This window comes from Acomys russatus, chromosome 3 (genome assembly GCF_903995435.1).
Source record: "Acomys russatus chromosome 3, mAcoRus1.1, whole genome shotgun sequence".
In the NCBI taxonomy this organism is placed as follows: Eukaryota; Metazoa; Chordata; class Mammalia; order Rodentia; family Muridae; genus Acomys; species Acomys russatus.
Genome location: NC_067139.1, coordinates 26293914 through 26309633, shown reverse-complemented (window position 1 = coordinate 26309633; position 15720 = coordinate 26293914). Strand labels below are relative to the sequence as shown.

General features: G+C 45.5%; 1 protein-coding gene across 5 annotated transcripts in view; it reads right to left on the bottom strand.

The window, feature by feature from the left end:
* The window catches only part of Phactr1 (phosphatase and actin regulator 1), a 462087-nt gene that overhangs the window by 50562 nt on the left and 395805 nt on the right, over nt 1–15720 (bottom strand). For all 5 annotated transcript variants that reach the window (XM_051170504.1, XM_051170519.1, XM_051170512.1 and 2 more), the window contains one exon: nt 11441–11762. In XM_051170504.1, coding sequence (XP_051026461.1) covers nt 11441–11762 — 322 coding nt within the window. The remainder of the gene's footprint in view (nt 1–11440; nt 11763–15720) is intronic.

Sequence of the window (15720 nt, the reverse complement as noted above, 5' to 3'; positions counted from 1 at the left end):
CTCCTAGCTCATTTTCACTTCTTCCGTTCCCATTTATCGTTGTCTCCAGCAATACCTTACCCATGTCCACAGAAGATCCCTCAGTTGTAAAACGTTATAAGCCTCTATTTGCTTACCCTGCTCCCCCCTGTTGCGGTCCAGATACGGAGCTCCTCCCCCACAGGCTCATGCCTTAAAAGCTCACTGTTTCAAGCAGAGTTCAGAGGTGGGGCTTCGGGGGCAGTGACTGGTTCGTGAGGGCTCTGCCTTCATCAGGGGACTTGTCACTGGTAGATTCACAGTCTGAACAGACTATTGGGAGGTTGGGGAACTGTGGAAGATGGAGTCTATGTGGATGAAGTGGGGCCCTGGGAGAGCATCTTTGAAGGTTATCTTGCCCTAGTCGTTTCCTGTTTGCCACTCTCTCTGCCTCCAGGCTGCTGTTAGGTCAACAGTGTCTGTCCCGTGTTCACAACACCATGATGTTCAGCCTTGCCTCAGGCCACTGCCATGGCTGGTTATAATAGTTCCTGTTCTTGCTGCTGTTACCAAATAGCTCACAGTTTCATAAAGGATGAAGCCCATTACAGTGAGGAGGGTGTGGCCATATGAGCACAGGGGTGTTGTATTAAATAGATTTTATAGATACGATATATATTTTAGTACATATAATCAGACACTAAAAGTTTTATAACATTCGTGAACAAGACAATCTTTGTATTGGGGTCTGCCTTGAGCATTTGTAGAAGATCTGGTATTGCCTCTGGCCTCTACCTATTAGATCATGTGGAGTCTCAAGAAGATAAGAAAGGAACTGTGCCCCTAAAAGAGAATGTGCACTTGAGTTACTGTGCTTGCTCTAGTAGGAATCTGCCCTGTTCCAATGCTTGACTGGTTATTCTTTGATTTTCCGGGTAACCAAGTGTGGTGGGTACATGCCTATAAACCCAGCACTATATATATGTATGTATGTATACACACATGCATGCACACACACACACACAGATTATCTCAAAACACACACACAGCCACACACACAAGTAACACACTCACACACACACACCTGTACCCCCCACACTAACACACCACTAATGGATATATAACAATGAGTAGTGTTTGATAACCTGTTGGTGTTTCTGTGTATGGCTGGAAAAGACATCAATTGCCAGCATCATGTGTGAAAAGCACCAGCATCTCCCCCTGACTCTGCAGCAGCCAACAGGTCAGAAAGCATCGCTCCCCATTTAAGTGAGGAGGAATCAGAGAGTGGGAGTCCAGTTATTCAATGGCCAGCAATCTTCCATGCTCCATATCCTGGCTGCTAGCACCATCTCTGCTGCTCACAAAATCAGGTACAAATACCACTACTGATGTCACCATCAGCAACGGAAAGTACTGGGAAGGAGTGGTCTATGGGCCAGCCTGTGTGTCGTGTATGGTGTGACCCATTACATACCAAATCCTAGACAGTTTTAGAAATATGGGTCATTGGTCCCCTAGAAGGATAGAGAACAGGCAGAAAAAAAGAATTCATTTAAAGCCATTACAACTTCTGGAAAAAGGAACTCAAAATACCCCCTCTCCTCAGGAAGGCTGAGTACCCTTGCCTATTTAGGCAATAGCGCAGCTTCCTGCTGACTAAAGTCCAAGGGAAAACAAATATTCTAATGGTATGCTTCTTATCTTACTGGGCTAATCCAGGGCCACTGTACAATGCACACTCGCTTTCTTAAAATGAAGCTGATGAACTGTTTTCTTGGGCTTCAGTGGCTATTTTTGTCATTTTTCAGCCTCAGGCTCTGCAATTTGTAGCATAATTTCTCACACGTTTTTGATCTCTGAGAGGAAAAGGGCTGGCTGCTTTGAAATCTCTCTTTGTAGCGCATGAAGATGAAATTACAGCTCATTCCTGCTGGAATTTAATTTCATTTTCCATGTCATATTTGTGGGTAATACATTTTCTCTATCCTTTGGGGGAAATAGATGTCTTCTTGGCCCATTTTGACCACAGATTTATGCCCGAAAGCAATGTCCCTTTATTACACGTTTTTATTTAGGATTGATGTTACAATTATTCTCAAAAAAAAAAAAAAAAACAAAACAAACAAACAAACAAAAAAAAACAAAAATAAAAAAACAAACAAACAAAAAAACCACAAAACTTTAGGGAAATTAAGGCTTTAAGATAGTGATGTGTGCCGGGTGTGGGGATGCACGCCTTTAATCCCACCACTCGGGAAGCAGAGGCAGGCGGATCACTGTGAGTTCAAGGCCAGCCTAGTTTACAAAGTGAGTCCAGGACAGCTAAGGCTGCACAGAGAAACCCTGTCTTGAAAAACCAACCAACCAAACAAACAAAAAGATAGTGATGTGTGTGTGTATGTGTGTGTGTGTGTGTGTGTGCACGCATCTTTGTGCAGGCACATGTGTGTGCATGTGGATGTGGAGAGGCCACAATCTTTGCTGTTCCTCAGGAGACATCTAGTTTGCTTTTTGTTTTGAGATGGAGTTTCTCAGTGTCCCGTGCCCACCACATAGGCTAGAGTGATTTCCGAGCAAGCTCAGGCGACTTGCCTGACTCACATTCCCAGTACTGGAATTATAGGCATGGACTATGTCCTACTTTTTGTCACTTACATTCGGGTCCTTGTGCTTGCCAGGCAAGCCCTAACTGACTAAGCTATCTTCGCAGCCCATGGCAGTGATTTTTAACTTCATACCTTTCCCACAATCCTTTATGTGTGCTGCAGACATGTTTGTTGACTAATAACTTCCCGCTCATGGATTGTGGGTCACAGGGCTTTCTACCCACCAGCCTGTTGCCATTCGATGGAGACAAAGTGATGTCTGGAAGTTCTCTTGAAAGGGGACATTCTGATGAATGACCCCAACCACTTGCTGATATCTATGCATTAATTTCTTTATGGATTATTAAAGATGAGGGTGTCAGTGTCTTAGTTCTTTCCAGTTCTAAATATGAGTGTCCATTCTTTTAATTTTCAGAGACTAGAGAGTGATTTCTTGAAGACACGTGACCATTGGAGTGGTAGGAAAATGAATATCTGAGGGGCACCAGTATGTTCTTCTCTTGTTTATCATTGTTGTTATCAGTGTGTTTGGTGTGGTCTCCCCTCTCCCTCTCCCTCCCTCCCTCTCTCTCTCTCTTTCTCTCTCTCTCTCTCTGTGCATGGATGCATATACTTACATATGAAGAGGTCAGAGGTTGACATTAGGTGTGTTAATTTTTTTCTACTTTATTTTTTGAGACAAGATCTCTTGTGTCCTACTTGATTGACAGCTGAATTTTCCAATGATATTCTTGGTAGAGATGGGGCAAAGAAGAGAGGATACAGCTTTTACTTTCCCATCAAGAGAGGAGGATACAATGAAGAGAGTTCTGCACATGGGCCTCTCACCAAAATAGAACAGTTTTACACTCAAGCTTTCCAAATGCCTCTCCACCTAATATTTAGTTTGTGAATATCAGGTCTCCCATTTTTGTCAAATTCTCTTGTCCATTGATTTTCAAAAACAAAGGCTCTCAGGCTGTTCCAGCTTCTAGTGAGACCCCGAGGACAAATCAAATCATTGTCCTTGTGAGCTTAATTGTTAGCGAGAAAACAGATGATGAATCAATAGATAATTACCCTGTAAAGCAGGGATAGGACACTGAAAGAAGATAGATTAGGGTAGTAGTAGGATGATGGTGACAATATTTTATCACCCAAGGCTAGAGCGTACAGCTTGGTGATGGTTGGTACTCTCTCTTGCATCTTCAGCCTGCTCCCTCTGCACAGCTACTCACCCACAACCATGAGCTGTACTCATCCAAATGACCTATAAACAGTCACACCACCCAAGTCTAGAATTCAAACCCACTGTATGTCTCCTAATAAACTCTCATCCTGGTGCTCCTTGCAGCAAACTGCATTGCAAAAGATTAGGTGGGTTGTAGGAACATCTGCTACCCTTGCTTTTCATTATGAAGATTATTATAGCCCACTGTTGTGAATTTGTTGTGTAGATTGCATCTCCTACCCAGTGTGCTTGTGGAAGAGAGAGTTCAGACTGGGTGTTAGGGGAAATAATGAGCGTTGTTAGCTTTTGGGGAGAAGGTAGAGACATGGTTAGTGGGGAAAAAAAATCAAGGCCTGGAGGGAGAAGACTCAGGTTCATATTGTTAATAATGATCTTATGTCTTCATCTATGAAACAGAGATAGTCACTATACCTTTCTTAACACTGCACGGTTTGAAAATATTTATTTGTGTGGATATATGTACATGTCACTGCGACTGTGTGGAGGTCACAGGACCACTTTCAGGGGTTGGCTCTCGCCTTCCACTATGTGGGTCCCAGGGATTGAACTCGGGTCCTCAGGCTTGGCGGGAAGTGCCCTTACCTCCCATGTCATCTCACTGGCCTGCTCTGCATGTTTGAGGGAAGATGAAACAAGATTCAAACACCGATGGCGTGTTTTCATGAGACACTTGGAGGATGGCCTGTTAGCTGTGAGGTTGTTTTGGGACACCTCCTTAGCGGACTTAAGTAGCAATGTGAACATGTTCCACGCACTTATGTTTGTTATACTCTTTGGAGCTCCTCAGATGATGGGGAGTAGAGATTCCCCCCTTTCCTGTGGGAGACTAAAGCCTGTGGTGTCCATTTAAATACCACATGAGATTTAGAGACCTCACTGAGAGTTTCAGGCCCTATCATCCTACTGCCTGAGTCAGTAATGCTTGTTTCTTTCTAGTTCTGTGACCCTGGACAAATACTGTGGGCTTTCTACTGATAATAGGAAAAAAAATCACAATTTTATCTACTCACTAATGGTATTTTTTAAGCACAGATAGGTTTATGTAAATGTGTTAAATTCTATCATTATCTTCAATAGCACAGTGAGAATTCACAAAGGTCTCCTAAGAAGTTAGAATGGAGTGTCTTATGCTTATCTGTGCTGCTTTTTAGAGTTAGTTATTCAGCCAATGGGAAGAGGGCCAGTGCACACAAACCCCGAGCTCTAATGTCTATTTGACCCAGAAGTAACTAAGTGTTCAATGTCAAAGAGTTCTGAAATGAAGGTTTAAGACAGATCTGACAGCTTTCACCCGTTCATCCTCAGAGAGAGGAGCAGGATGCTGGGAACTGGGGTGATGCTTTGGGTTACTACAGAGCTGTTGAGAAAAACCATGGATCTGGACAGCATGGTGAGAAAGGCTCAAGATCCAGGGGGGAATCCAAGTAATTAGCATACATTTAGCTTCCAGAAGGCCAGTCTGAGAAACTGTAAATCAGGACTCCACACAATAGGACCTGGGTGACTCTTTGTCACTCATGGTCCACTGCAAAATCCTGGGCTTCGTACTGAAGTTGCTTTTGAGAAGACTCACAGAGTACTACCCTGAGAAAGCCACCATGGATGCTCCAGGTTGGTGGTTCCCAACCCAGAGCCATCTTATCATTCAGAGAGAGTTTTAGTTTCACAACTGGAAGAGATGCAGCTGTGCTCATAGGTGTTGTCTTATTTCAGTGTGCTGCAGGCTGGCTGGCTTGCCCACTGTGCAGCCAGGAGAGGTCTTGTTCATCAGATCACCTTGCACCAAGACCATATCACACCCCTTGGAATAGCAGTTAAAGCTGAAAAAACACTTTGTGTAGGAGACACTTAGGGGGTAAGTCAATACCTTGAGATCAAAGAACTACCGTGAAATAGGAGATTGATAAATCTGACTTTCAAGAAGCAGAAGCAAATGTTGAGCCAGAAGTGCATGAGATTTCGAAACTCTCTTGAATAACAAAGAATACTCCCTCCCACCCCAAGAAGCACATTGTGTGTAGGGACATGTGCCCTTTGCTGTGCTACAAACAAAATACAACTTCAAATCAGTGCCAGTTTATCAGTGAGTCACCCTGAGACCTTGGGAGTTTCATTTTGCTAGGGCAATGAGTCATGTCTGCTATTTGCCATGGGACATTCTGATCTGAGGGCAAATACAAAAATAAATAAATCTTTAAAAAAAACGTGAATGGAAGCTGATGCAGTCAATGCGCCATACTGGTAAGGCTGAGAGAAACCCTGGGACCACCAAGTTCAAGACCAAGTTATTAGTCTTTAGAATTTCCTGTGACCTTGAGACATGAAGGAAAATAATACTGTGAAGTGATATAGATCTGCCCTAGGGCTATAAGTAGAGATTGGAGGAGTTTTGTGGGCATGGGGGGTGGGGAGGGTTACGCTGTGGATTTCAATTTCTTGTGTCCGTCCAATTTAAACATGATTCCCTTCTCATTAATCTCAACAAGTAACAATATCATCCCTAGCTAATATGGAAAACCAAAAAGGGACTGCATAAACAAATGATGTTATATGCCGTTAGTTATTAAATCTCAAACAAAATACCATGCCTTTTGAGGCAAGTTCCCGCATAGCCTGAGGTATCCTGGAACCTGCTGGGAAGCTGAGGATGAGCTTGACCTGACACTCTTGGCTCCACTTCTGAGGGCGGTGAATACAAACTGCCCCCAGTTTCATGTAGTGCTGGGGATTGAACCTGGGTGCTTGTTTTTTGCTCAGCAAGCGCTCTCCACACAGACCTAGACCCCTACCCCCTGTTTGATTTCTGTGCATCTGTCACAGTAAGTGGCATTCAGTGCTCAATAAGTGTTGCCAGGAATTGCAGGCCTTCCTGCAAAAGGTTGGTCCTGTTCACTCTGGACTGTCTGTGTTAAAACAGATGTTTCCCTCACGTCTGAGTTGAGGTAGAGCCATTCTATTTCTAATAACTTTCACACCAGAGTTAATAACCTACTTCAACATATGCAGAGTAGAGAGACTGGAACAGGCCCTTAGCATATTGCATGACCTGACTGTTTTTTTCTCCAGTACTAGGTACACTGTGAAACCCATTGGGAGCATTGTTGCTGACAGGATATTTTATCTTCCTTCCCTCCCCCGCTTTTTGTTTTTTTCTGAGACAAGTTTCAAGGCTGGACTTGAACTTGCAATCTTTTTGCTCTGCCTCCAGAGTTTGGGATTCACAGGTATGTGCCGTCTCTCCTGCCCAAATTTTCTTAGAGCTCTCCAAGTGTCCTCACCAATGGCTCTGAGGCTCTGACTTATGCGGGACGACAGTCTTCTATTATCACTCCTTTACTCTCATTTTCTATGATCAATCTTCTAAAACCTTGGAGTGTAACTGCCAACTGTGCCCTTTTTCATATGGATAAATCTCATTCACTCATTTGGAGAGAGCGTAGCAGCACACTCTGCTCTGAAACGACTAGAATATTCTTTCCTTCCCACCATCTGGCCACACTTCTCTTTTATCTGACAGAGAAGATGGACCCTGAGATGCTTTCCTCCTTAAACAACTGACCACCCTGTTGGAAGTGCTGCTCCTAGCCTGTATCCTTCCCAGACAGGCTCACTCAGTCCAACCTCCCAGGGACTCAGGCTCTGCTGAGAGCACCTCCCTATTCATTGTTTCATTAGCAGTTATTCAGCAAAGAATTGTTGATGAATCAGGCTATGATTAGAATGTGTTCCCCCAAAACAGGGCAGCGGTGGCACATCCTTTAATTCCAGCACTTGGGAGGCAGAGGCAGGCAGATCTCTGTGAGTTCAAGGCCAGCCTGGTCTACAGAGTAAGTTCCAGGACAGCCAAGGCTACATAGAGAGACCCTGTCTTGAAAAACCAAAAGAAGAAGGAGGAGGAGGGAGGAAGAGGAAGAGGAGGAGGAGGAAGAGAAAGAGGAATGATGATGATGATGGTGGTGATGATGATGATGATGGTGATGATGATGATGATGATGTCCTCCAAATCCATCCATTAGAAACCTAACCCCCAGGGCAGGCCTGTTGAGACATGGTTAGATCATGGAGACTCTGCTTTCATGAGCAGATTGCCATCATCAAGGTGGTAGGGTCCTTAGCATGAGAGTACATTTGTTATAAAAGCATATGCAGCCCCACTTCTGACCCTTGACTGCTCCCACCCCTCATTTCCACCTTGAGATGACAGAGAAAGGAGTCCCTTGTTGGATGCTGATCTTGGGCTTTCAGCTTTGGAGGTAGGAAAGACTATGTCTGTGTTGTTTGGGCCGTGCAGTCTGTGGTACTCCGAGGGCACCTCTGGCAAACATGTACATAGACTGCCCGTGGGCCCCACTATCTCTTTGAGCACTGTGCTGGGGATGGGGTGAGGCAGCAGTGCTGGGGCAGGAGAGGACCATAGCAGCACAGGTGAGGGCGACAGAGGAGAGTGGAGTGGCAGAGGCAGTGGGCAGACTGCTGCTGCAGGCATCTCTGCACTGCAGAATGGGTGGGATTTGCCGACAGTCAGATGTGGGGCTTCCCATGGTTGACCCTAGCTTCTGTGTGAGTAACTCCAGGTGTGATCTGCCTTTAATCAAGGAAGAAAAGACTTCTCTAAAAGCATACCCCCCTTGAGGATCTTGCTAGAATCCTTCATATCCCACTTCATTTTGCCCACAGGAAATGAGAGCACAGAGATCACCGAATAGACTGACCTCAGAAAAAGTGAGTGGCTGGCTGGAATCAAAAAGTGCAAGTTCTAGAATCGATGCCAATTAAATATCAGAGCTTACTATAGAGATTTAAAAAAAACCCTACAAAATATTTAAAATGCTAAAAACATCAGTTTTCAAAAACATGCAGATCATCCATGGAGATAAATAAAGCCTTGCAATTCAAGGAAACTGGAACACACACTACACTGCCTCCACACCACACACCGTACACACCCCACACTCTCCCCACCCCCCCCATACCACACACACACACCACATACACACCACATCCCCCTACTATATATATATATATACACACACACACACACAGAGCACACATACATCCCACACACACATCACACATACACACAACCACATACAGCACACACATATAGCACACACATAAAGCACATACACCACACATACACCACACATACACACACCATATACTGCACACTCAAACACACACCACACATACCACCCATACACCCCCCCACACCACACACACATATACCATACACACACCACACATACATAGACACACACACCACACACACACACCACACACCACACACACACACACATACACCACACATACACATACACCCTACCCACCACACACACATACACACACCCACCACACACACCCACCATACACACACACACACACACACACACACACCACACACACACACATACACACACACATACACATACACCCTACCCACCACACACACACATACACACACCCACCACACACACCCACCATACACACACACACCCACCACACACACACACACACACACAGAGCTTCCAATAAGTCGGATCAAATCCATTTACAATGCACCTTTTAGAGACCTTGAAGAGTAATTTTATGTGCTATATAATTTTGCTTAATGCTCACTGCCATTTCTTGGACATTTATGGCATGTTGTGCAATGAACTGACTGATTAGGACTGAATAAATCATTTGATCATTACAGAGAGCCCTAGTGTTAGTGTTATCCTTGTTTTATGGATAAGGAGTGAAAGCTCACTGAGGCTATTCGACACACTTTTGGGTCCCACTGCTAATAAGCAGCATGTCTGACATCCAAATCCTGATTCTGGGATGTGCTCACTGGCCCGTGAGGTGGGATAAATCTGAAATCCCTTGTGCTTGTGGATAAATACAGACCCTGGAAGTTTCTCATCCCTGTGCTCTATGTCCCTCCCCCACACCTGGTGAGCCCACACTGTAAATAAACTATACGGCAGGGTCAGATGGGTTCCCCAGTGCCACCTACTCAAAGGGTGCCTCACAAACCTCTCATTACTCTGCTGCACCCACACTGCAGAAACTGAGAACACACTTTTCAACACTTTCATAGCAATCAGACAGATTGCTGCCTGATCTTTTTGTTTGTTTGTTCATTGAGTGTTAAGAGGCTTCATTTAAAAAAAAGAACAGTGCATTTTATGAATGTACCCATTTGTGACAGACTGAAAATTAAAAGAAAGAAAGAAACAAACAAAAAAAAGATTTATTACTTCAGGAGCTGGTGTGATAGCTTAGTGCTCTTGCAGAGGACCTTGGTTTGGTTCCCAGTACCCACGTGGCTGCTTGCAACTGTTTGAAACTCTACTGCCAGGGAATTTGGCGCCCTCTTCTGGCCTCTGTGGTACCAGGCATGCACATGCTGCAAATACATGCAGACACTCAATACACACCGAGTGAATCTTAATATATCACTTGGCTGGGAGGCAGAAAGGCGGCTCACGGTAAGCCTGTGTTTGCCTCCCTACTCTAGTAGTTCACTAAGCCTTCTAGACGACAGTTTTCCTGTATGTATGTCTCAGTAGACATCCATCACTACCCTTGGCAATATACCCCCTCACCTCAGAGGAAAACACTTTCTCCCTGTCTTTAGTGAGCTCAAGGTCAAGCAGTGTGCTGTGAAGTCATGCTGTGAAATCCCAGAATTCCTTAGGCCTGAGGTGGGGGGGATGCAGCTGGTCCTGGCATACCACTGTCAGAAAGGGTGTCAGACTGCAGATTTGCTGGGGGAGAGTATTCTTTGTAGGAAAAGTATATGTGGACACCGTTTCTGGCGAAGGATGGGGTTATGCCAGTGGCTCCTCACATGCATAGCACCGGATGCCAGTGCTTTGCTTCCTCCTTCAGCAGGAACGAGGGCAAATCTTTCCACTCTTCTATTCTGCTTACCCCTGCTATCCCCTCCTTCCAGCTCTCATCTCTTCCTGTTGCATTTAAACTGTTTTCAACATCACAGAATATTTGCAAAATTAAAAGTAAGCCATATAATATGGATATAAAGTTATTCTCTCCCTATTTCTCCATATCAGGGCAGGAGGATCACTGTTAAATATTACATATGCACATTATTTCTCCAAATGGAGGTTTAGGGAAACAATATGGCCTAGTATGTATGAATATATACATGGTACTCATGTGTGTGTGTGTGAATGCGTGTTTACAGGGTCATGTACATGTATGTGAGCAGGCCAGGGTTGTCATATCTTGGGCACTTCCCATCTTGTTTTCTAAGACAGGTTGGCACTGGCCTGAAACTTGCCAAGTGAGTTAGGCTGGCTGGGTGAGGAGCCCTAGGGATCCTCTTGTCTCTGGTTCCTCATTGCTGTGACTGCAAGCATGTACCACGCCTGTTTTTTTTTTTACATGGTCACTGGGAATTGAACTCGGGTCCTCATGCTTGCAAGGGTATTCCTTACCCATTTCCCACTTTAAAAACTTTAAAAAAAAATGTGATCACTCATTAGTATGAAAATGGAATCCTACTATTCCCTCATACGCTCCTTTAATACTCAGCTCTGACTTTACTCTCAAGCCTTTTCATGTTCCTTCAAGGGAACATGTATCCCCAGCCTGTCCCCTGTTGAGGGAACCCTCTTCTTGTCATCGTCATTACCTTTCCAGCCTCTGCATGGTCATAGCAAGCGTCTTGTTCAGCTCATCGATCATCCTGCAGCCCGAGGGGTGCATGGGCAAGGTGCCAGTGGAGGACGGGAGGTGCTGGCCATGGCCGCCATACTGCAGCTGGTGCTGCATCTGGGACGGCAGGACAGTATGGTGGTGCTGGGCCACGGCCTGCTGGCTGCTCTTTTGGGCTGCGTAGGATGCCAGGGTGAGCTCTGGGCCCCCGACAGGCATACAGATCAGGACTTTCTTTGGAGGTAGCGGAGGCGACAGTTTCACTGGCAGACAAGGCAATTTCACAGGGGCGCCAGGATCTGCGGCAGAAGGAGGGTGAGAAGATGTGAGTCAGGGCACGTTAGGTGAAACTCAGAACATTGCGTGTGTGCACCTTGGGACCACAGCCATGGAGATAGGCCTCCTGGATACCCACAGAGCATCAACTTAAGGCTTCAGCATAGTGAGAGCACTATTCAGGAAACATTTACTAACTTGCTTCTTGACCAGAGTACTCTGGGACCTGGGTGGGATGAGAGATGGGTCTAAGGACCTATCAACAAGGCTCCTCGGCAGCCCAGGTAGGATGGCATCGGGATGGCGTGTGCCATGGAAACAGGAGCTGATAAAGGAACCTTTCACAGGACCTGCCATGATGACCACACATTTGCCATTGTTAAAGTCGCACATCCTTTCAGCTGACGGGGCCCAACTTGCCTACACTGACATGCGGCAGAATCTGGTACTATGCTCAAGTCCCTCCCTACAAGCAACCATGCTGCCAACTTTAATTCCTTACCTGTCACAGGGGAGCCACTTTGTGAGACTTAGTGGTCACTGAACCTAACTTTGGTACACACCGAGTAGGCCAGGGGTGTGACCATTGCTGCTGGGCTGGAGGATCCACTCATGACTGGTTACACTGCATGGGGCTGGGCAGATGGAGGGGCCTTTAGGGCACACAGTAGTTTATCATATATCTCACGCATGCAGCTGAGGTATAACTTTCCCCAATATCTCTGGCCATGGACAAAAGGTTGTACAAAGCAAACCACCAGAGAGTGACATATCTGGCTAGGCACAGGCTTATAATCTGGGCACTTGGTGAAAGCAGAGGCAGGAAGGCTGCAAGGTCCTGCGCTACAGAGTAAGATCCTGTCTCAAACACCAAGAGCTTGGGAGACTCAGAAAGACATACTGTATATTTTGTCTTGTATGTGAGCCCGGACTTTACTTTTTAGATATGTGTGTGAGTCTGTACGTATGTGCGTGTGCTGAGTGTATATATGGATGTGTGTGCATGTGTGAATGTGTGTTATGAGCATGAGTGTGCATTTGTGAGTGTATATAGGTGTGTGCACGTGCTTTATGAAACAAGAAAGGGGACCATGGGAGGGGAAAACACTTTTGGGGGATAGGGAGACATAAAAGGTAAGGTAATGTATGTAATATATGATAGGAAAACAAAAGGGAGGCCATGTAAGAGAAGCACAGGAAAATCAGGGAGGGGAGTGAGAGAAAAAGGTCAACAAAAGCAAAGTCTATTTGAAAATGCTCTAATTAAACCCGTTACTCTGTATGCTAGTTAACAAAAACTAAAAAACAAACAAACAAACAAACAAACAAAAAACCCAAAAAAACCAACAACAACACCAAAAACAAAATAACACAATGGTAGCCCCTGCCCTCCCAAGGGCCGGGGATGTGGTTCACTGGCCCTGGGTGTAGAACAGCAAAAGCAAATTGCGAACAAGCACAAAACCCAACAGAAGTGTCACTCGTCTCATCATGGCGGCGCTCAAAAGCAAGTGGAACCAAGCCCTTGGTTCTATGACGGTGTCATCACAGCTTCCTAAACACGGTCCAGTAGGAGGGGTCATGGTCAGACCAGCTCTCAGAGAGCATTCTGGGAGAGAGCTTGTAGTTCTTCTCCCTAGCATTCCCTGAACTCATCTGGTCCTAGAGAGGAGGGGGGTGGGGTGGGTGGGCTGAGTCTGTCTAGGTTGCAAGCTTGTCTACAAGAGTCATGCTCAGCAGAGTATGCCGCGGAGGAGTGCAGCACTTGCTTGTCACACCCAGAGCTCCTTCTTGGGAAGCACTGCCCTCATGGCTCACTGACTTATGGAGCTGCCCCATCTGTCTGTTTCTGTCTCTCCACCTAGCTCACGCGACAGCACAAACAGGACTAGGTTGCTCCTTAGTTTAACACTCATCCAAGGCCTCCCCTTAGGCTGCCTGCTGCTTGGTTCATGTCTTCAGGCCCATACTTTAAGTTCTGACCCCTCTTGTGGTGAAGCATGCTCCCTAGGGTACCCAGAAAGTCTCTGGGCAGAGTTATGTCGGGGATACATATCTCTACCCTCCAATATCCACCCTCACTAGGACCTCACCAGTTCAGGTCCCTACCCACAGCAAGGGCTGCCAAGTGGCTTCTGTGCAGTCATGAACTCTATGCACCTGCTGAGTTCCATGACCTCTGTGCACCTGCTGAGGTCTCCCTCAGCCTCCTCTGGGCTCCTTTCCCGCAGCACACTGTCTGCTGAGGAACTGAAAGTAAGTGCTTATGGCGCCCCTCCTCTCCTTGGAACCCAGTGGTCTGACCTCAGCAAACACCTTCATTCCAACTGCTGCTGCCCTTGACTGCCAGGGGGTTCTGTACCCTGGACCTTGGTATATTGTGTGGTTTGGAATATTCTATTATGTCTTTTTGGTCAATTCCTACTCTCTCTTCCAGATCTAGCATACAAAACCCTCTCCCAAACTTTCTCTGCTCATTGCTTCATGCCGTCCCCACTACACAGAAAACATACATCGAATTGGCATTAACAACCACAGCAGCAATCACAGTGCTAGACATTTGAGCCTGAGCTCAGATCAAGCTGCTCTTATCCAAAATGCTTGGAACCATTAATACTCACATTCTAGATGAATGCACACACACATGTATTGGGGACGGGGCCTAAGTACAAACATGAAATTCATTTATGCTTCATATATATCTTTATATACATAGCAGGGAAATAATTTTATAAATTCTAGGAAGATTCATTTTAAGATTATGAGTGTGTCTGTGTATGCCCCACATAAGGCCAGGATGTGATAACTATAGCATGCATCAGGCCTTTGGGAAAAATGCATCCAGAAACATCAGAATCCTGCAATTGAAGGCTATCCTAGAAGACACCAGCAGCAGCAAATGAATTTGGTTCAAACCCCCCATCTATGAGTGAACACTTTCATTCTTAAATATACTTTCCCCAATTAAGAGGATGACAACGGGGACTATGGCTCATTGAAAAGAACTGTTGGGTAGTGGAGGAGGGTCACTCACCCACTGAGCCACTCCGGCCTATCACCTTTTCAGGACATGCAATTCAATTAGATTCTTTGTACTAGAGTTACATGTGATAGGCAGGTGATTCATCCCCAAGAATGGCCACTGCAATAGAGCAAATAACATCACCAAATGCATGTTGAGAAGGTGTGCGAGTCTTTTGCTAGACATTACAAATGACCTATATAAAAACACATGATATCGCTCATTTATAACAATGGACAAGTGCTGTCATTGCTGGGTAGGGTTGGATAGAGGTGTCATGCCTTTAAGCCTTCCCTGGGACAGGCAAATATTATGAAAGAAGTCTGGAGATAGATAGCAGGAAAGGAGTTCCCCTTCATGGTGGGCAGTTAAAGGCTACTATATACGAAACAGATAGAAGCAGAGAGGGGAGCTGGGTGGTGGTGCATGCCTGTAATCCCAGCACTTGGGGAGGCAAAGGCAGGTGGATCTCTGTGAGTTCAAGGCCAGCCTCGTTTACAAAGCAAGTCCAGGACAGCCAAGGCTACCCAGGGAAATCCTGTCCTGAAAAGCCAAAAACCGAAACTAAAACTTAAACAAACAAACAAACAAACAAACCACACAGAGAGGGGATTTGATGAAAGCCACAAGCATCAGGATGAGCGAAAACATTCCCTCTCTTCCTAAAACACTAGAACCAGAGAGTGAAGTCATGGGGATCAAAGCTTTCAATTTAGAGCTGATAGAAGAAAGAGAATAGAGGGATCTACTCTAAGGGTGGGTATGCATGGTGAAGGTATTAATTAGTCCAAACTGGGGATGCAAAATAGGACTTTATGGAGGAGGAGGAGGAGGAGGTGGAGGAGGAAGAGGAGGAGGAAGAAGAGGAGGAGGAGGAAGAGGAGGAGGAAAGAAGACATCTCTAGTCTTGATTCTCAGATTTGGTACACGGATCCCTCACAAGCCCCACTCCAGGAAAA